Source organism: Amphiprion ocellaris, chromosome 20 (assembly GCF_022539595.1).
Source record: "Amphiprion ocellaris isolate individual 3 ecotype Okinawa chromosome 20, ASM2253959v1, whole genome shotgun sequence".
In the NCBI taxonomy this organism is placed as follows: Eukaryota; Metazoa; Chordata; class Actinopteri; family Pomacentridae; genus Amphiprion; species Amphiprion ocellaris.
Window position 1 is genome coordinate 15,119,349 of NC_072785.1, and position 22,395 is coordinate 15,141,743.

The 22,395-nt window shown below is 39.8% G+C and overlaps 2 protein-coding genes across 3 annotated transcripts; one reads left to right on the forward strand and one right to left on the reverse strand.

Moving 5' to 3' along the window:
• Positions 1–219: 219 nt before the first annotated feature.
• On the reverse strand, positions 220–22,389 carry tdrd9 (tudor domain containing 9). 2 transcript variants are annotated; one of them, XM_023285925.3, is made up of 35 exons: positions 21,855–22,389; positions 16,050–16,132; positions 15,848–15,915; positions 15,119–15,340; positions 13,538–13,660; positions 13,177–13,257; positions 12,921–13,085; positions 12,723–12,826; positions 12,514–12,633; positions 12,211–12,295; positions 12,079–12,136; positions 11,867–11,971; positions 11,679–11,776; positions 11,442–11,573; positions 10,725–10,887; positions 10,492–10,555; positions 9,992–10,055; positions 9,851–9,895; positions 8,524–8,577; positions 7,493–7,609; positions 7,225–7,332; positions 6,411–6,511; positions 6,139–6,309; positions 5,933–6,044; positions 5,571–5,786; positions 3,718–3,807; positions 3,337–3,594; positions 2,946–3,113; positions 2,391–2,452; positions 2,199–2,308; positions 1,940–2,036; positions 1,722–1,860; positions 761–879; positions 601–673; positions 220–518 (listed from the first exon to the last, which is right to left on the reverse strand). In XM_023285925.3, the coding sequence occupies exons 1-35, from the start codon at positions 21,980–21,982 to the stop codon at positions 417–419; spliced, it is 4,005 nt and encodes a 1,334-aa protein (XP_023141693.2). In that variant the 5' UTR covers positions 21,983–22,389; the 3' UTR covers positions 220–416. The 2 variants fall into 2 exon arrangements, with proteins under 2 accessions (XP_023141693.2, XP_054861937.1); XM_055005962.1 differs by lacking the exons at positions 15,119–15,340; positions 15,848–15,915; positions 16,050–16,132; positions 21,855–22,389 and having other exon boundaries at positions 13,512–13,651.
• rd3l (RD3 like) lies at positions 18,239–20,074 on the forward strand. The gene is made up of 2 exons (XM_023285927.3): positions 18,239–18,552; positions 19,201–20,074. Exons 1-2 carry the CDS (start codon positions 18,239–18,241, stop codon positions 19,562–19,564), a joined length of 678 nt encoding a protein of 225 aa, XP_023141695.1. The 3' UTR covers positions 19,565–20,074.
• Positions 22,390–22,395: the final 6 nt, after the last annotated feature.

Sequence of the window (22,395 nt, forward strand, 5' to 3'; positions counted from 1 at the left end):
TTTGAGGTGATAACACTTTGGATGGGAGACTTGGAATGGTGAGCTATAAATACAAGCCAATGCATTCTGGCACTGACACACCTCCCATAGTAAGTGTGTGTGTGTGTGTGTGTGTGTGTGTGTGTGTGTGTGTGTGTGTGTAGGGGTATGTGCGCGCGTGCAAATTTAACTTGACTCTTGGGTCACAATGAGACCATGTTTGAAGACTGACAAGCCTCATGTGTTGCAGACAACTATTTTTAATGGCCCACTGCTGAAACACTGTTACAACGAAGGTAGATGGGATGAAAATCATCAACGAACTTGAAGGGGCTTCAAAGCTACAGTCCCATTTAAATTTAAAACAATACAGTCCTCTGAACATAAATACAAATTTAACAGAACTGCTGATAGAACAACATTAGAGCAGTGTCTTTTTAACTGTTAAGGAGAGTCACTGGATGTAGCTGGAAGAGGAGGGCACCTCCACTGCTTCCGCCTCCAGGCTCCACGATGTCCATTTTCAGGGATGGATCCACCTACAGGTCCAATATATACTTCAGCACAGAACTAAAATGTGCCTCAAACAGCTAATGATCAAATAACGGAGCTGTACTGTACCTGATTCCACTTTTCCAGTTTCTCATAGTACACTGGAGCAACAGCTTCCCTTGATGGAGACTTTGTGAACAGCCTGCATTACACAATATGAAGCACACGTTAAGAATTGCACTACTAGAAATTCACCCTTATTACTGAATTCTGTAGGTGTACGTGTGACCTGGTGAGGTGATCCCGACAGTCCTCCTGCAGGTGACTGATCCTGTCTGGTCCCAGATGCAGGACACTGTTGGGGCCTTCAGACAGCATGTGGTTTATAGCTACACGCAATGCATTTATCTTAAAAAAAACAAAAATACAGAATTTACTGACTGATACTCTAGAGGGAGTGCTGCATCATCACCTATAACTGGAACTAAAGTATTTTTGTAATTGGCACAACACTATCAGTGTCACAAGGAAAAGAGGCTATTGCTATTATTAAACATATTTTCTATTGTGCATGTAGCTGTTGAGATGTACGTATGTTTTGATAATGCGCACAATTCAGGAAATAAGAATGAAGCTCCTGGTTTGTTTTTTGGCTGCTAGCTGTAGCAATCGCAGCATGGCTAACAGCCTAGATACTGTCCAAAGCAAGAAAGGACTGTAAAAATCTCAGTCTGAAATAGAAACATTGATCTTGGTGCTATAATAAACACAGGGTAAAAACCCTTGGTTGTAATGCTGAGTATGCAGGTCTTGTAAATTTGTAATAAATTACCCTAACTGATCTTTTATTTTTTGCAGGATAGATTCTCCACATTTAATCAGGTTGTTCTTTGCACTGTAAATCAAGCCCTCATTTTCTCAGGGTATTTCCTACCCAGTTTAACACAGACTTGCACAGTGAAAACAAGGTTTGTAAGTAATCAACCTAAATGCTTAAACCGTGGTTAAAACAAAAAAGTTGTCTACTACCACTTTAAACTCCATGTATTTTGGAGACTATTACAATTCTGAAGTTGCAAGGATGTGAAAGTGAGGAGACATTATATGGATCATCAGTTAATCACCAACAAGGACCCAGCGAGTGGCAAAAGATCAAGGAAAAAACTCATCTATAATACTGCCTACTTTCATACTGCAGTCCATCTCAACACATCTGAGTAGCTGCCTCTCTCTCTGACGACGACTCTTACCTCAGTGATGTCCTCAACATCAAACTTGACATCAAAGGCCAGTTCAATGTCATGCTCAGGTAGGATGGCTTCTTGTGTTTGACTGTTGCAGCCCAAGCCACAGAGGGCACCAGTGTAGCAGGTCCGCTCCTTGTTAGTGCTAAAAAGAAAAAAGGAAGGAAAATTTAGAGATGCATTTTTGTACATTTGGGTGCAGCAGTGCTGTGTGTAAAACTAACCGTAACTCCATGATAGGGGTGAAGAGCATGGTAATAAGTGCAGGCAGCCCAGGGATGTCTGGCATGAGGGTGGTGTCTCTAAGCAGAATGCATGTACCTAAAAGACAAACACACCCTTAAGCTATGTAATTGATTTGGTCTGTATCTTACAATATGGTGAACATATCAACAATAATAAAAACTATGAAACTATTTAATATAAAAGTAAGATTAGGGGAGATGTCAGCCATAAATTTACAATATTTGGCCTGTCTGATACCTGTGCTGTCGACCGACACAGTCCCAGCCACCAGCATTCTCTCATGTTTGTAATGAGGATTTTCATTCAGGGCAAAGGAGTTGATGCTGGTTCGATCTATGCACACTGTCCTACAAGAAGACACTCTTCATCAGCAAAGAAGAGGAAGAGGATTTGCCAGTTTCATTTAATGGTGGTATATGTAAGGCTTACTTGTAGTGGCTCAAGCTGTGGAAGTTTATCTTGTAAGGGCTACTTGGTCCATGCAGACGAACCTATAGTGTCAGAGGAAAGCCAGCAATCAAACAACACATGATACATCCATGCATGCACTGATTACTGTGATTCAGAGCTGTGGTCATCCTCTCGTCATTGTTCTGCTTATCAGACTGAATGGGTGTGCCTCAGAATGAATGCAAGCGCAACAACTGATTCACTGAAATGGCTCCATCTCCTGGACAAACCGGCAAGAACACACAGTAAAAAGGTGATGTCATCATACACTCAACGCTGAAGTATCAGCATCTCAGACATTCAACATCAGTACTGTATTTTAAATACATGGCCAAAATTCATCCTTGTACCTTAGTTTTCTGATTTTATTTATTTTCTTGACGTTAATCCTTGTCACTCATCTTCACATTTAGAAATGATACTGCAACAGTGCCTTTAAAAAGTCCTACAGACTGAAAGATTCCATATATTTCACACTGATTCCTTCTCATCAAAACACTAATAAACAGTAGTTTGACCTGCACTGTGTCTTACCTTTGTCCTCGCATAGGACTGACTGCCTTTGGAAAAGTGAGCAAGCAGACTGTCAATGATTTCCTTCTCCTCTTTCTTGCGATCTTTCCAGGAGCTGCTGACAGAGTCTGGGACATATGTACCATCTTCCTTGTCCTTGTACAGAGACATTAGGGCCTCATGGTTTTGCTGCAAGAGGATGAAAACATCCAATATCTTGACTATGACAAGCACACAGCATTGCAGAGTTTTTTATTACATTTTTTTAAGTAGCTGGACTAACTTGTTAAAGACATTTTACTTCAATGGTTGATTGCATGTTCTGTCTCAGCACATATTTCCTGCAGAACTTTACAGTGTGGTAGGTCTAATGAATTGCACATCAGACCGCCTCAGCGTGTTGGAGTGTCACCTTAGAATCACAGCTCTCCTCGGCCTTTATAGCATGTCCCTCCTCCACGAGTATGTCCAATACGCTGGTGTTTGTTTTCTCTGTGTTGATGAGCAGCTGCACACGCATAACACCATAGAGTACAGAGTACAGGGACACGATGAGGGAGTGACCCTTCACCAGAGTGATGAAGCGGTTGCGGGCACGGCTGCTCCACTGGTTCCCATGGATGATAGATTCAGCTGAAGGATGTAATCTAGCAACTTGGAACTCCTGAGCCTGAAACGGGAAGCACGGTGTGCGTTACTGTATGTTTTGCTATTAATTCACAGTCTGGACAGTGAGACAGCTTTAGTGTGCATTTACTGTTCTGAGAAATAGTGCCATCTATATCATTGCTACCTGGAAGGGACGAGACTGCAGGTCAGAAGGAAGCTCTCTGAGGCTGCTGCTGGCAACAACTGCTGTGTTTCCAAAGTCCACAAAGAACACCTGAAAAGTGACCGGAAACACCCGTTCATTTGTTTACTGAAGAAAATGGTGGAACATTACATATCTGTGAGTAGTGAAAGTATGTGAACCTTTGGTTTCAGCATCCAGTGTGACCTCGTTATACAGAAATAAATGCAACTTAATGTTTCAGGTAACGGTTATTCAGTCCTGCACATCATCTTGGAGGAATTCCCAGCTCTGGGATGATGGTGAATTTCCGTACATGAACTAATTGTTTAAGGTTCATTCATTTCTATTGGATTAGGGCTAGGACTTTAACTTAGCCTTTCCAAAACACTAATTTTATTCTTCCTAATCATTCTTTGGAAGAGTGACTTGTGTGTTTTGGGATTGTTGTCTTGCTACATGGCCAACTTTATCTGAGATTCAGTTCAGACAAATGTCCTGATATTTTCCTTTAACATCACTAGAATTTAGAATCTATTTCATAAATGATGACAATCTATCCTGGCCCAGATGCAGCAAAACAGATCAGAACCATCATCGTACCACCATGTTTCACAGAAGGGCTGTATTTTTTTTTGTCTCATCCACTCCTGAAACATTAATCCATTAGTCTTCTGGTTTGCTCGTATGATCTTTAGCAGCAATGTTCTTTTTGAAGAGCAATGGTTTTCTTCTTGCAGCTATGTATGCACATCATTGTTGTTCAGTGTTCTTCTGATGATGGATTCATGAACATAAATATTAGCCAATGTAAGAGTGGCCTTTATTGTTTAAAAGTTACTCTGGGGTTTCTCTGTGATGTTTTTTTTTTTTTATTCCATGCCTTGTTTTTGGAGAGATCACTGTTTGTTGACTTGGTCCTGAATTTCCTCCATTCATACAGCCTGTCTGATTGTGTATCAGTAGAGTCCAAAAATTTTCTGAGCCTCTTCATCAAGTGGATGCATTTTTACAAGATCGGGCTGTCGTAGATACAGGGTTTTTAATTTAAACAATGTGCCCCCTCACATCTGACTGTAATCCTGACTGAAAACACCAGACTTTAATTTCACCTGAACTACTAATACTAGAGGTTCACATACCTTTACCCTTCACAGGTGTGTCATATTGCATCATTCTCCACATTAAATGACAAATTCTAATATTTTTTCTAATTTTTTTAAATGGATTCTCTTTATCTAATTTTAGGAATTGTTTAAAAACTGAATGTTATACGTCATATTCATGCAGAAACATTAATTCTGAAATTCACAAACTTTCAGGCAGAACTATAATTCTTCAGAATAAAAAAAATTGAATATAAAATGGTCACTTTTGTGTCTACATATACTCTTCTAAGTTTCTACAATATGTTAACATTTGTGGTCTTTTCAATCCTTCTCTATCCATCTGCTCTCTGCTTTCTTTCCATATCATTATCTATGGAAAAACTGACATCTGTGTGCTGTTACACTTGTGGGAAAATGTATGAAAAATACCATATTTATCCAACTCAAATACAGTCATAAAATAAAACAGTGTAATGACTGCTACTTAATTAATTTTACTACTTTATCAACAATATGTCTGTTTTCATACAAAGACAAAGTCATTCAATACAATCCAGAAAAATTGACTGAATAAATAAAATAATCAAACCGGCCATTAAAAGTCTGCATTTGCCCTCACTGGCATAGGGTAAAGTAAGTGGTAGTTACCTGAACAGCAACACTCAAGATAATTAGCTGCAATTACTGTGAAACTACAATTTGCTGAAAATTTCTCTCTACCATGGCTTGAGTGTGAGCAATATTCACCTCCACTGTACTGCCACGCATGTGCAGGGTCTTGGCACGGTAATACAAGGTCTGACCATTGATCTCAGAGTAAGGAGCCAGACACAGCAGGTTGGGATAGAGCGACACAGTTACAGGATCCAGTGTGCGCATGTTAATCTCTGCTGTCAGATGGCGCTTCTTTTCCAGGCTGGCTTCATCTGCTAGAAACCCCCAGAAATGACCCACCTCCAAAACCTGCAGCAGAGAGTTAAAAGATAATATGTGATCCATCCATTAAACATGCAGGTATTTGATGAAAACCTCCAAAACCAGCATGCAGAATTTTAAGTGTAACTCATAGCATTTAGCTCAGTCAGACCAGCTAAATCCAGAGGACTAACCTCTGTGATGTTCACAACAAACAAGCGACTGGGAGGTAGCTTTTCTGGGTCAATGATACTGGTCACAACTCCCACTGGGGCGACAGTATGGCTCTGCAAGTCCACATTCATCCTGTAGAGAAACAGCACACGGATTAAATTTTCTACTTGCTGTAAAGCTTAATACAGGGAGAGAACTACAGTTGACTTCTGTAACCTCACTGTACCGTGAATACTTCATGTAAGGTATGTGTCTGTTGCCAGCACAGTTTTCTATCTGTTGAATTGGATAGACAGAAAGCTCCATTGGAAGGGCCTTTTGGCCCAGAAGGAATGAAAGAGACACTTCAGGCAGCACCCCGGAGTCCTGGGATGTACCGTAGAACTCCACATATGCTCTGAATGAACACACAAACACTCAATGTGAGACAATAAAGAGTATGCAAAGTAGTCAACGTGTGTTGGAAGAGTGCTGATTTACTACAGTGGTGACTGTTACCTGGAGCTATCAAAGGAAATGGCTTTGACTTGTCCACACAGACGGAACATAGACTGCAGCTGCTTGTAATACAGGAAACTATACGGTGGGAGATTCCTCACCTGAAAACAACAAATAGTCTGATATTGCAGTTTGGTATTTTAATCAAATTGGATTATCCTCTAAATAATGGTAATTTTAGGACATCTCAAACTCAAGCTGGTCAGGTTCAGCTCCTCATTCTCAATGCTGAACTTACTTTGATCATCTCAACTGCACATAATAATATTTAACTGCTTATTAACAGGTCTCAAATTGCATTAATGGTAACATTTTAACATTTCATATGCTATGGTAACAATAAACGTCCCATATGATGAAAATACATCTTTCACCGTATGTGTTTTGTTGGTATTACAATCTTGGAGGTGTAAAGTAAAAGACCTTAATCTGTGTCGCTCCTCAAGTCCCCAACAACTAGATAACCTCCCAGCTTTACAAGCAAGTAAGAATTTCACTGAACGGCTATATGATAACTGAAGAACCAATAGTCTGTCAAGCTCAAACTATGTAGAATTCTGCCCCTCACCGTCCACTTTTTGAAAGGTACTTTGTGTGGACATGTAAGACGTTCTAAATTGCAGAAAAGGGGCACAATATTAGACCTAAAAGTTCAGTACTGTAAGCCAAGCCAACATGCTTGCGTCTACATAATCCTTTGACCATATACTATATGTTTTGGCTGACATATTCTTCGAAGAATCAATTTTCAAAATCAAAACTTCTTTCTTCCAAAAAAGTAAAAAAGTTTCCAAAAATCAGGGGCAGGCAATACCATCACTGTTGTTCTGGGGTTGAAGCCATTTAGCTCTCTGGAAGCCAGGTGTTCATCTATTTCACCCTGGACGAAGTAGTTGGGGTAGTAGGCACCAGCAATGACCACCTAAGATGGAGAGAGGCGCACTTTGTAACAAATTGATGTTTATATATGTATATAAAACAGTTGAATAATGTATTGACACCATTGACCATATCTGAGGTGTAAACTACACAGCAACATTGGGACCTGGGAGAATATTTATGTACATCATTCAATGTCTAACCTGAAGAATGAATCTCTGCTTATGTGTGCTGGAGTAGTCTGAAGATTGACTGTCCTCTGAGACATGCATGTTGAACTGGGACACACGCTTCTTCAGGTCCTCATACAGCTCTGCTACCTGGAGAGTAAGTTAAGTGGGATTTATGCTCAAGCCAATGATTCCCCATACTTTACAACATGACTGGCCAGCTGTGCAGAGGAGCCAGCGACTTACACGTCTTTCTAGCCATCTCGTTCAGAAAAATAAACTCAACTCATTTCATAAGCTCAGAATATTTCACAAACAAGTGCATTTACAAAAACATTTCAAATGAAAAATCTGTCACAAAACCTAAAGGTGTTCAACATTTATCAATAGTACTGATTTTATGACTTCACTACATAAAACGTGTACCAAACAGCTGTTGCTAAAATTTTGAATACAATATAATTACATACAATTAAAACAATAACTTCTGTTTGATTCAGCCTAGCAAATTTCCCATCAATGGCTCTATGGCTCATGCTAACTTTACATTTTCTGCCCCGGTAGAGATTAGAGGAAACCAGTCGGCAGGAAAAAACAACATGCGAACAGCATTTGTCAGGGCAACTGCCACAAATTTGCTAAAACTAAGTGATTTTCACTATATTATTTTTAAATGTTTGTTTTTGAGTCTGAAAGAAAACAACTATAGAAATTAGCCACGTTGCTAACTGCATTAGGATCTCCATCCAGGAATGTATGCCGTCTGTCCTATTCACAAAACAATTCATATACCCATCACATTTTGGAAAGCTGAAGGGAGCAAGCACTAGTCTTCCTGCTATACACACTGTTTCATGCAACTCCTCTCCATAAATCTCTATGACAGAGATGGACACTGCAAATTTAGTGTGACCCACAGAGTCAAAACAGACACATGAATTGAATTTATGGCAGGCTAAAATAAATCCAGAATAATCCTTGAATGCCTGTTGTTCACCGCTTGACTTAGGTTACATTTGACTCCATGAGCTCATGTGACCAAGATCTTAAGATGATCTCTGTACCTCCCTGATCCTCTTGATTTGAATGAAGTTTTCTTTTCCCCAGTCCAGCTCATCCTAAGAGAGAAAAACACTTGTTATAGTTCATTAAAAATAGACAAAAAGAGCAGAGAGTTGCATTTAATAAAATGTTGTTTTTCCAAAGTTTTCAAATGCACTGTTAGGAGAGAGGTAGTTTGTCTTTCATCAACTTAAGTTTTAGAAATTACTTTCTCAACATTTGTAAGGAAGGTCAAAAATTGTCATGTGGTACTGCCAGCAACGATAACTTCTTTGACTTGTCAAAGTTTGTTGAAACACTTCATAACAAAGCGTTCTAAGTAACTCACTTGGGTTAAAAAAAAATTGCAAGCTGACACATACAAAGCAAAAGCAGTATTCAAAAAAGTCACTAACAAATATCAGCTAATGGGAACTGTTGAGTTTTTAACATGTTTAATATAGTAAAGATTCTGCTTTGGGGCATTGTGGCAGGCAAAGCCCTAACAAGCCTCATGATGAAATAAGGGAAGAAGGAATTCCATGCAAAAAGCAAACTTTGCTCACAAATGTCATGCAGGCAAAGTAAAACTGAAAAGAGGGCAGCTTCTCCAGCACGACAATAATACAAAGCGGACTTCAAAACCTACTAAATGATAGAATGCAAGCTGAAGCTTTTAGCAGAGCCCTCACATGATCCATCCTGGTTCCAGACCCAGTAGCATGCAGTCGCAAGTTTGTACAACACCTGATAACAGCATGATCTGACAATGTTCTAAAGAGCTTCTTGCTTGGTTCTATCAGCCTTCAAGCGCTTCATAAATATTCATGGCCAGTCAGTTGACTGGGAGAAAATCCTTAACAGGCTGCACTCTTTGGTCTTAAAGTAGTTCTTTAAAGCTTTTAACCATGTTTGGACTCATCATTCTTTGACAGTATGGATTCTTCTCCATAAGAGATACAAACCAGTCTCTTGAGAATAGAGAGCTACATTTCCTTGGTCAAGGTGGCACTGACTTGGTGCAAGCATCCAACTCCAGATTAGCAAGTCACCCTCCAACCCAGACTCGAATATTCTTACGACCATGTTTGACTGCAGGTTGGAAACATGGTAATATTTTCTCTTGTTTTTTTTTTTTAAAATCACCAACTGTGAAATGCTCACCCACCTCAAGCATTTGGTCTTGTTTACCTCCTGAGAAGTAGACTAGATCAGCCTCTAGATAGCCTTTCTGTTGACTGAAGTCTCACTTTGTTATATACAATTTCTTTTTTTCACCTTTGGTCTGCCTGATTGTGCTCTGAATCATGCTTTCAAAAAATAGAGTTTTTTCAGCAACCTATTGTTTACCTTTGGATGTCTCAGTTGTCCTTTCTTTTTGGATGAGTGCCATGCCTAATAGTAAGAAAGAAGAGGAAATTGTTTCAAATAAATGCATATAAATGCACTGGACAACACAACTTGCTGTTGATTTGGCATCAAACACATTACCTTGAAGGCACTGACAAAAGCTATGCCATCACTTGGTGTGCCACGGGCAAAAGCCAGCTTGCTCCTGGAAACACAAGTTCTATTTAGTGCATTGAGAAAAAGCTGAAAATATGCTGAACCTGTATCTACTTCTGACCTGATGGAAACATGTCACAGTTGACCCTTGTACATTTCTACACTGGCAGAAAAATACTCATAGATTTTCAAAAGTATACAAATATCTGACAGGGGGAGGCTTAAGGGGAACAGTGAACATGGAGTGGCAGAGACTATTTAATGACCAGAAAAATACAATTCATAATTTTCGAAATGCGAGCATTTGATTTCTACTGCTTTAGCTAGAAGATACTATGATGGGACTAAAGATGTAAAAGTAAGTCAAAAGACGCCTCTATCGAGTGAAAAGACAACATAATGTCAAAATATGTCATGCCACACAAAAAATACTTTACTGACAACCAAGAGTGAGTAAATCCGTGAAACTGCTGGATGGAACTCACCTGTGGCCGGCAAGCTGCTGCATGGATGGTATGGCAAAGAAACTCTTCAGAGAGAGTGAGGCAGCTGAGGATGAGAGAGGCTGCTGTGCAAACAGTCACTCAAAAAAACACAACACATGCACACAAATACATTTCCTAGAATGCATTCATCACTGATTTGTGGACCAAGTTATGTCTCAACAACTGCAAACACGAACAGAAAGTTCAGTCCAGTAGCATAATGACAGACTGACCTATGATGAGGCATTCATTTAGACAGCCAAAGACATGGCCCAGGACAATCATCTTCCCTAGATACAGGTCCACAGGCAAATGGGCCAGCACTCGGCCCAAGAATGTCAGCTCACCATCCTCATTTTGACCTCTCCTATCACTCTTCACTGACAGCGCACCCATCTGCAGAGTGATACATCCAGCTACTGTCAAGACAACATGCTCTACTTATTCTAATAATTAACATCTGGAATCCTAACACAGAAAAACAGCTGAGCTTTTAACAATTAGAAATTTAGAAGAAATATATATACATATTGTTTTTACTGTTTTGTCATAAAAAGTAGTTTATAATGGCCTCACAAACAGCATTTAACATTTTCAGTTCTGTAAAGCACTTTGTACTTGATGTTGAAAGACTATATTAAAATATATATTTTCAAAAATGTTTTAATTAAATGTTGTATCAGTGATAGAAAGACTTCTTTTCATCAGCAAAATATATACAAACACATTAGGGAACAAGTTTTTGAAGCTGTGCTCTCATGCAACAAACCTGACAATGCTAACACTGGCTGACGCAAAGCTCCTGTCAGGGAACTTTACTGTCTAATACTCTGTGACAGAGCTGGGTGGTCAGCTGCATGCCCACATACATAACAATCATTCAGATGCACTTGACTAGACCGTAATGGCCTCTCAGAAAAGAATCACCAATCTGCACTCTTTTTACAGACCTCTTTGAGTTGGAGCACAGTCCTAACTATGTCGCAAAGTTTGGGGGGAGAGAGGGCTGTGGAGAGGAGGGAGCGAGGATCTCCCATGTCCAGTAGCTTCACTTTCAACAAGATGGTAGCCAGGGGAGCAAGCTGAGAGGAAGGAAAAAAGTGCAGCACAAATTTGACTGTAAAAGCTAGGGTCCAAACAGCATTAAACACACAGAAAGATATTTGATTGTCTGTGTATTCTCTTACTAGCATCTCAGGAATCATGTGGTCTGGCATTTCATTCCTCCAGAACTCTTTGGTAACAAGGCGGTAACAGTAGCCCTTAGACACTCGACCTGCCCTGCCTGAGAGGGAAGTGATGTTGAGTGTGAGAGGACAGAAGTGAACAGATATTTACCCTTTGCAGATAAAGTTTTGTGCTGTAGTTACTGTACCTCTGCGCTGGTTGCAGTTGGTTTTAGATGCCCATGTAAGACGCAGTGACTGATAATTAGTTTCTTGGTCACAGACCAAGTGGCGAACCAGGCAGAAGTCAATCACTGTGATAGAACAGCACCAATAACAATTAAATTTTTAAATAAATATAATATATAATTAAATAATAGCTAAATAAATGTAAAATAAAAAGCTGAGGAAAACAATCCACCATATTTGACATCTGGAACAGTCACCGAACTCTCTGCGATGTTGGTGGATAGAATCACCTGTGAAGACAAAAAGATGATCAGTACAACGTGTACTGACAACACATGGCAGAATAAGATCAACAGATTTTCACCTTCCTGTATCCTGGGACAGGGTACAGGAACACACCGTTCTGCTCCTCTAGAGTCACCGTGGAGTGGAGAGGATAAACCTGCAATCTAAACAACAGCAGCTCATTCAGAGTAAAATTAAAATGTAGCATGCACCAATTTTTTTTAAAAAGTAACACACTAAACTTGCAGCTAAAGTCTTGGTGCTTGAATCATTTTAAATATGTACAAAACTTGGCACACTAGAAAACACAAGACAGTGTGACCTCTGATTTTATTAGAAAAGAGGCTGCCACTGTGAGGAAACAACAAATTCAATAGCTCACCTTTTGTGAACCAACTTTGTCAGGGCCTCCTGCATGTAGCTTATTTCGTGTAAACCAGGAAGGAAAACCAAAACACTGCCTCTCTCTGATGAAGCCATGCTACCCTCTTTCTCCACCTTGCTACTTACACACACAAACAGATCTCACAGTTATGCATTTGGCTATTTGCACATTTAAGCAGTCAAGTTAGAAAACGTCACATGCCTCACCTGGAATCTTTGCCTTCCATTTCATCAAAGCTCTGAATGAGACTGATAGCAAGATTGTACATCTCTGGTGTGATGCGAGGGTCATCTGGATGATGTAGCTCGACCTGGTAAAGAGGCACAAAAAAATTCACACATAAACTATTTGCCTTCAATAGAGAGAAAAGTGACATCTGTACCCATTTACTGTCATGTCTATACCCTGTGTGGAAACAGGCTGTGGAGATCATCCAGATAAAACTCCTCAATGGCATAGGGTGCCCCCTCCACTTCAAACACATAGGCAGGGTTCATTCTGCCACGAATTATTGTAGCGAAGTACTCGGCAAACTGTCTGCAGTTAATGGTGGCCGACATAAGGATTATCTGAAAGAAAAAAAAAATCCAGGTTGTTGTAAGTGTGAACTTAAGTGATACGGACAACAATGTAGATATGTTTACTTGATGTAACATTTACCTTGACACAGTAAGAGTTGGAATGAAGGAGTTTTCTCAACACTAGCAGGAGAAAGTCCATCTCCTCTGTGCGCTCATGAACCTTGGGAAAAGGCAGTGTCAATCATTTGGAACAGTCCAAATTCATTGATTAGACAACAGGATTCAACTGAACTTAAAAATGAGCACCTACAGCAGCAAAAATATAGATTAAACCAGAGCAAAAATAGAAAGCACAGACAAAGTAGTAGAAATAGTAGAAACAACAGCAATAAAATGAAACAAGTCCAGTTTACTCAAATGAACTGGTGAACCTTTTAAGACAAAAAAAAAAAGATCTAAGCAAAACACTCTCACATTTTAGAAGTGTGATGTTTATGCACCTCATCTATGAAAATGTGGGAGAACTCTGTTAGGCATTTGGCTGAAACCAGTTTTTGCAGCAGCACTCCTGTAGTCATGTAGATTAGTTGGGTATGCTCGGTAGCCATCTTCTCCAGCCCAACCTGAAATAAATACAGAGTTGCATTAATTACCAGTCAGTTAAACACATACTTGCACTTCTCCACGCTCACTCGGAACTTGGTTTATTAGCCCACTGTACAGTGAGAAGTCAGCTTGACAGTTTTATGTGTGTAAGGGCACCTGCATTACAAGAACTAAAATCTATTTGTGGAAGACATTCAGTTGTTGTTTCTTGTTGCCGATTTAATTCACAAGAAGATCATTAGCTGAAACAGTTGTCAGCAAATATCATCACAGATAATGTTTTTAATCACCATTTGATCTCCCTGGGAGATGCCCTTTGCATCTCACCTATGTTTTGGTTTCCTTACCATGGTGATAAGTACATTTGGGGGTTTTGCACCGTTTTATTACATTACAGACTCTCTGAGGTCCAGAGAACATTACAAATCAAAAATCTTGTTACACATTTTCTCATAACAAACCAATACGTTCCTTTCTGTCCTCTCAAACACACTCAGACACACAGAATGATTGTGCCCCATCCAGTAAGTGTCAATAAGGTTACATTCTACTTCCTCAGAAAGAAACGTGAGTGGGCGTGGCAGAATTTCCCCATCTCTCTTTTCCCAGCAGCTTTAGACCTCAACTTTTTTCATCATCTCAAAAACTAATGTCTGGGATACCCCTGTAGCTCAACAGGTTGAGCGGGCCACCCATAAACAGGGGCTGTAGTGCCCGATGCGGTCATGGGTTCGAGTTCGACCCATTGCCATTTATTGCATGTCTTTCCCCCCACGTTTCCCGTCTCTCTCTCCACTGTGCACTACAATAAAGGCAGAAAAACCCAAAAAACTCATTTTTGCAATGACAAAATGGGTATTTTGATCTGTAAGTGAATTTGGAGAAAATTCATTGAAAATCTGTGTCTAATCTCAGGTAAAAGGCTTTTTGATTGCAAGACTGTGTGACTTTCACAAACCCAAAACAATTTAACATGGGATAAAGACAACATTAACAAGTGCCTGTTAAGTACAAGAATCAGATCATAATTTTAAGGTTTTGTTGTATAAGAATTATATCTCCCACTAACATTAACTGTTTATCATTGCTCCCACTGTCAGTGACATCATCCTTAACTCTGCACCAAGCGGAGGAGACAACAGTTATTATTAGGCACACTGTTTCAGAGCTCTGCACAACACAGCCAGAAATCCTAGCAACAAAGCACACAAGAGCTTGTTGACACATGCATACAAATACTCTTTCTAAGATGTGAGAGAGATGTGATGAATGCTTTTTGTGCAGCCTGTGAATCACTACAGGTCAGTCAATACATCAGAACTATGGAACTACAGCTGCCTGACTTCTGCAAAGGGCCTCTTGTTTTCCTTACCCTTAAAAATTAAGAAACAAAAATAAAGATTTGCTAAGGACATATGTGTATGTAACTATTCTGCAGAGTTTAAGAAAATCTAATTTGTTCTCAAGGTACCAACCTGATATCCCACCAGACTACCCAGGGTGCACTTCCGCTGCATTGCAACCCATCGAGCAATACTTGTGGCTCCAATTTTGCGTGGTTGGGTGACCACAATGTTGCACGAGGTATTTTTCTCATTGTAATGGTCCAGAATGTACTGTGGCAGCTGGGTGGTCTTGCCACTGCCTGTGGCTCCACGAATGATCACTACAGAGTTGTTTTCTATGAGAGAAATCAGCTGGAAGCAGGACACACACACAAAACAGAAACACAAACAGACATGTGTACAGTTAAAGAGACACACTTAACAAAAAGGGTCACTCTATGTGGCTACTGTAATGAAAGAGAAATTTGAAAATAAGTTATGAAATGGTAGAGCAGATGGATGTGCTAAGCTGATTTATGATAGGAGGTTGAGAATTTATAATCTGCATTAAGAAAGTGAAGCTTAACTGACAGCTCCAAGTTCCTCAAAATATATACACACCATTCTGTAGTAGTCAACAAAAAATACTGAACTGGTGAACTTAAAGATAGCTGTTGTCTTGCAGCATCAAAAAAAATTTGTGTTCATCTTGACCAAAAGTAAAAGCTTAAGTGCTCCAGTGTCCTGAGGACATAATGACAATTTTAATAGAACTTCAAAATGACCAAAAGAAAAAGAGCTCTTAGAAAATGAGAGTGCACTATGAAACCTTCAGGCTGTGTGGTTGGGTGGCTGTAGTATATGGACACTGCATCTTACCTCCTGTCTGTTTTTGGTTATGGGCAAGATTGGGTACTCGTAGCTGGCAAGTGGAGGAGGGGCTGAACCTAAAGACACAGAAATGAATGCACAAGGTACAGTTTAAAACCAATTTGGACATAAATAAGATTTCTGATATAGAACAATACAAGTGAGGGTGATGTAGGTTAGAAAAAAAACTAAAATAAAGTTCAATACTTACGCCCTGCTGGTTCTGGTTTTTGGGACCTCCGTCCATCAGAGGTAACGTTTTCCACACAGCCCTTATCAAGAACTTCTGCTGGACTGAAACAAAATTAAACTATTTTGAACAGTACATTTTGAGATAACAAATTTAGTGCCTAAAGTTGCATAGCCTAGAGGGAGCCATTCTGGACAAAAAGAGAAGTTGTGCCCTGCGATTACATTAGCTTTCAAAAAAATAAATTACTTTGTCTGTGTGGAAAACATGAAATCTCAGCCTTTTTGTCACAGTTCTTGCCCACATTACAAAGACACTTAATTATACTTTATCTGTTTTTGTGATCATAATCATTCTTCAAGAATTGTTCAATAAATTAGAAGAGTGGCTTGGCTTATGCCTGCTAGTTTCATCTCACAAAGTAAAGCTGCCACGTCCCATGGAGTGCTGTCCTAGGAAATAAATGCAAATACCAAATACAATTAGAATTTAAATTCAGTTGCATATACTGGTAAAATCAAAGTAACTTGGAGACTAAGCTTCACACAAACTGAGAAAAATATTTAGCAGCTTTAAACAAGTCCCCTTCAGATGCAAAATCAATATTGTGTGCAAACTAAGTATATGTTAGAATTCATCAGATGTCATCACCTTACCTATGTCTGTTACAGCTAATTCTGGTTATTGCGGCATTTAATGCTCTTTAATTCAACTATATAGACCAAAAATATGAAAATTGTCAGAAATTAAGGTATTTTTTTATTCACTTACAAAAACACAGATTCTGCTGTAAATTAACACTGAGGTTATCATTAAAAATAAAGTCAAATGTTAACAGTTGGTCAAAATACCAGCATCTCTGTAAATTCAGTGCAATAATAATTATTTCTAACTTCGCTCACACTGTCTGCCTCCATTTGACTTTCCTGCTGGTCAGCTATACCAGGCCTACAGCACTGTAGCCTGAGGAGCATTCCCAGATGTGTGTCCCCCGAGCACTCCCTTAGTGAGGGGAGGATTTTATCTCAACAACAGACACAAACCCTGACAGTACTAAGAGGAGCTCAAATGCAACACACCCACGGCTTGTGCGCACACATGCACTCTCGTCCTCTCTCTTTCTCTCCAATGCACATATTTCGTGCAAGCTACAAAGCAGCTGACCTTACGACAAAGCTGCAGACTGCACAGAGAGGAGTGGGGTGAAAGGAGAGGTGACAGCGCTTAGTTATCAGTGTGTGACTAACTCCCCTGGAAAAACTCTGCATGACAGGAGCAGTGGGAGGACAGGACAACAACTACAAGACAAAACGGAAAACATTTGGAAAAACCAAGCCAGAGGAGGATTACTGCTGAAATTTGGCATTGGACACCAAGGGACGTGGTCAACGCTGAGTGGAGGATTAAGTTTACATATACTGACCCATGGAGACGAGAAGCTGGAGGCTGTATTTTGTGAAAAGCTTGTCTCTGCACAATTGCTAAATAGCTCAAAGTTTCAGTGGTGCAGTTTTCACCTGTAAGTACAGATCTTTCCTTTCAATTTTTATTCCTTTAATTCTTTGATGCACATGCATGACGACTTAGTTTATATACAGATTTTGTTTAATGAAGAGCAAAAATCATATGAGATCTCTAAAAGAACTTTTTTTTTCAACCTTGGGATATACAAAGCCCTACATACAGTTTGTGGTCTATTGGCTGACCTATGACCCTGCAGGTGCTGTAATATATCTGAATCCAAGGTGGAAAGTGTGCTGAATCCATCAGCTTGAAAAAAGAGCCAAATACACACACCTGAGACATCCTCCTTCAACAAGTTTGACTTGAAGTGACTGCAATCAGAGCATCCATCAGGCAGAGACCAGAGGTCAGCTGGTTATGGGGTGATCATTTTTCACTGTCAACCATGAAATTTAGGCTATTAAGCACATCATCAGCAGAAATTTCTTGATTAGCTTTAAAGTTTTTCTAGAATTATACTTCAGTTTCTCGATCACGTTAGATTTCTTTTCTGCGTAATTTTTGCAGTAATCATCAGCAACGTTTACTCACATGTAGTCACCCCCCTCAAAGATCCATTCTGAGCTAGGAAATTCCCTGATTATTCATTCATACATATATATTGTGGAGGTCACAGCTTTCTGATCCAGAATAACAAATAATTTTGATGTTTCTTCAGTTTTTACGGATCGTGTCCTGTGAGAGCCATGCCTCTGTTCAGCTGGATGAAATGGTCGCATGAGACGAGAGAGCAGGCTCAGGATACAACACCGTCTCTGAAGAGCTCGGGGGTTGTACCCAGCCGCATGTTGATCACAGAACTCCTGTGGCACGTGGAAGAACGCGAGCGGCTGGCAAGACAACTGGAGCGTGAGCACAGGCTAGCCCACAGTGCCCTGGGTCTTCACTGGTTTCAGAAGTATCCCAGGTTACGAACCCTCATCCCCTCATCGGAGCTACACCAGCTGGAGTTCCTGTGCGCTCAGATTCCACCAAGCCACGCAGCCACCGTCCTCTCCAGGTGTTTGGTAGCAGCCATACCATGCTCCGTCCTCACATTAGTATGCTGTCAACAGTGGCTAGCTGCTACTGAATCAACACTAGGCCTGACAGCATGCAAAGCAGAGAAGACCCAAAGGGAAAGGGAGGCAGGGCGAGCTGCCAAGAAAGCCATTATGTGTTATTGTCACAGGCGCAGGCGATGTAGGGTGTTAACATGTGAAGGTGAAGGACACCCTGTAAGGCTGAGTGAAGCCAGACTGACAAGGTTTCCACTCATCATCTCTGTTAGCCAGTATGGAAATAAGGTTGAACACTTGTTATACACGGTTGAGCACTGTGACCTACTTACTTTTTTCCCATAAAATTCACTACTAGGTCACTACTGTGTGCTTACATAATAACATTACTAAAGAATAACATCCAATAAAATGTGTTACTGTATATGTAGTATTTTCAAAATCATGTGCTGTTGTCCCATATGTCATTCAGGAAACTGTGAGACATGCAACAGCCAAAAGCGTATACAGTTCTAAAATCTTGCGAAGGAGTGAAATATAGAAACATTAGTAACTGCAGTCTGATTTATGGTAAGGTGGCACTATGCTTATGAAAATCCTTGTCTCTTCAATGAGTGTTTAATTAACAAAAATGATGCACACTTCCACAGGTTTCGTGAGGTGCTTGCGACTAACAACATAAGGCCCTGGGAGCTGGCGTCTGTCTTCAAGCAGGTACTGAGGGACTTCCTGAACCAAAACGAATATGGTGAAGATCACGACTTCTCAGTGCAGCCAGCACAGTTCCGACCAATGGAAGCTTGGACGAGCCGTTACAAAATGAAGCAGGGCTTTGTCACACCGACAGTACCCAACTGTGGAGACCATCCGAGAGAAGAGATCCCTACAGTCTCTGGATACGTGGATCGGGCCATGCGACATTCCAGTTCATTCACAGCCACCAGAGACTGGGACCTTCCATATTACTATCCAACACCTCTCAGGCCCAAAGCGGCGTACACCACTACACTGTGAGAGAACACAACTACCATTACATTTGCAGTCTTGTGTTTCACACAGGGAAATAACTATTATCACATTCACAGCATGGAGACAATATGGGATAACCTGTATTAGTTATACATGTTCAGTAAAAACAACATTAGGCTAGGTGGTAAATGTGCTCAGACGTTAATAACTATATTTTGCAATAACTAGATTTTTGTTTGCCTGCTCTTTCTATCCTATTTAATGAACTGAGTGGTCTATGTAGTCCTGATTACAAACCGCAGTTAAATTTTGAACAGTTGAGGATGGATTTTAAAGGCCTGCTGTCAGGTAGTTGGAATGACTTCATACCAAAAGCACAGAATATGTTTGTGGATTTTTGACTCTTGAAGTCAAAAACAGTGCTTACTTGTCACAGCTCATCGCAAACTCAAAATGCAAATGAGTGTTGTTTCATGTGACCCATTTTTAGAGATATAAAGATGAAAAATTGTAAAATATTTCAAAATAAAAACACGGAGATTAAGGAAAACATAATTTGCGTAGTACTTTTTTAGTCATATTTCTATGTTGTTAATTATCCTACGAATCCATGAAGAGTCTAACCTCCACAGCAAGTTACAACTGCTTCTAGCAAATTGCGTAACCTTAAAGGAAACCTCCAGGGTCTTTCTGCCAGACAAACTACTGTATTTATTGAGGGGAATTTGGGAGTACTAGCTACCTGGGGAAATTTTTTAATCCTGCAGGTGCATAAAATTAAATGTGTGCTTGATTGGTTCATTTTGGTATTCTTGAAATTTATATTTCAGTTTGAGTACTTCTTTTATTATTCATGGCTGTGTAGAGAAAGAAAAAAAAACATTTGGACATCTTGGACACATTTGAAGATCCAAATTATGCACTGCACTGGAAATAATACATGGCAAATTGAGAATGGGGTCAGAGATGAGTCACACAGTAAGAACAAGGAAAGCACTCAGAGAGCGCAGTACTCTGCCAAGGCTGTTCAGTAGGGGTGGGACGAGACACAATTTCCACGAGACGAGACATCTCACGAGATTGAGTTCACGAGATTGAGACGAGACGAGATTTTAACTACCGTTTTTAATAATACATGAAACCTATTTTTCACAATATATTTTCTTATTATTAAGCAGACTGCAACGTCATTAACAAATTTAACTCTAAATATCAGCTCTTAACAAACAGGAGTGTAATTCTCTCTGCAATAAAATTGTTTTTTAGCTGAGAAGGTTAACAAACTAAAAGTGCTTTCTTTTTAAAGTGCAAAACAAAATGTGCAAACATTTGTGGATAACAAAAAAAAAATAAATACTAATCTGTTGTTGTTTCGTGGTTGTTTTTGGTGGCGTGGTCAGGTTCAGGCTTTTGTGGTAGTTCTGTAAATGTCTTTGCACACAGCTCGTCTTAGCTCCTGTATATGGCAACATCTTTTTGCAGTGTTTACAAACGGTTTGTGTCTTGTTTGCGGATATTTTACCATCTTTTTCTTCCACCGGAAAACCAAAGTATTGCCACACTGGAGATTTAAAAGTTGGGGATGGATCCTGGATTTCTCCTTCGTACTCCATTGCATTTCTGGCGGTTCTCTCTGTCTCGACTGCAGCGTGCACACACGTATCAAAACAACCCGCGCACTCATTGCGCACTGTTGCCCCTTAGTGGTGGGGGGTGTCATTGCATAACTCAGCAGTAGTATATTGAACAGGCCAAGATAAAATAAATACTAAAGGACTGTTACTTAAACTACAATCTCGTGGAAGGCGTGCACGGGAATTCTCGTGACATTTTGATCTCGCGAGATCTCGTGGCACGAGATCTCGTCCCATCCCTACTGTTACTGTTATATATATATATATATATATATATATATATATATATATATATATATATATATATATATATATATATAAAGTCCAAGAGTATGCTTTACCTAAAAATTTAAGTTAATATTTGTGAATTTTTCTCTCGTGTCAACCAGAAATCATTTTTACAAAATATCTCTTAAACTAAAATTTCCGTCAAGTCTTTGGGCTGTGCCTATATGCTGCAAAGCTAACGCTAGTGTCAGCTGTATAAAATTGTGAAAGCTTTGAAGAATTTTAACACAAACATTTCAGACAGATATGGAAAACTGTCTTAATTTGACGAATGCTAGCTAGTTTATCTTACTTAGACCGGTGTTCAGGAGTATTTCTCCAACTGACGGTAGAGTCCGAACTAGCGTTAGCTAGCTAGCATGACGCTAGCCAAGTTTAAGCTAACTTTCCGTTACTTCGCCCGTTGGTCTTACCTGGTCTCATTCGACGGCGGTCCGTCAGACTTTTTTTCAGCCACTTCTTCTGTGAGTTTAATGTTCGCAAACGTGGTCCCCGAGGTGAACCAGTCCGAAATTTGTTCAGCGGTGAAAGCTTTCTTCATGTTGCAGGTGTTAATTATAATAATTGCATCTTTCTGTCGTGGCCCGCGTGGAGCTTGACGCAGATGAGGACGTTATGTCTCCTACTAGCGGTTGGACTAAGAATCACAAATACTGTTGAGAGCCAAACTTCCGTTAACGGAAATTTGAAATGTATGCGCATCAATATTATCCATATTTAGCATTAGTACAGCAAAGGCTGCTATAACACTCAGCTTGGATTTAACTTTGGAAATCTAAAGAGCAGGATTTTAATTTAATTAAACGACAAAAAAATTATTTGGATGATTGTTTGAGGAATTTTTCAAGCATAAATAGCAACTATTTCTTGTTCCAGCTTCTCCAATGTGAGGATTATTCTCAGATTGATATTATAAATGTAACATTTTCGGGGTTCCTACTTTTTAGAAAAATT

Bases quoted from the DNA above. Each gene is read 5' to 3' on its own strand.
- rd3l (XM_023285927.3), top strand. From the start codon at position 18,239: ATGCCTCTGTTCAGCTGGATGAAATGGTCGCATGAGACGAGAGAGCAG. The intron at 18,553-19,200 runs GTGTTTGGTAGC...ACACTTCCACAG, and splicing joins GCAGCCACCGTCCTCTCCAG to GTTTCGTGAGGTGCTTGCGA.
- tdrd9 (XM_023285925.3), bottom strand. From the start codon at position 21,982: ATGAAGAAAGCTTTCACCGCTGAACAAATTTCGGACTGGTTCACCTCG. The intron at 11,777-11,866 runs GTACAGTAACTA...CTTCCCTCTCAG, and splicing joins CAACTGCAACCAGCGCAGAG to GCAGGGCAGGTCGAGTGTCT. The intron at 10,056-10,491 runs GTGAGTTCCATC...TTGTGTTTCCAG, and splicing joins CAGCAGCTTGCCGGCCACAG to GAGCAAGCTGGCTTTTGCCC.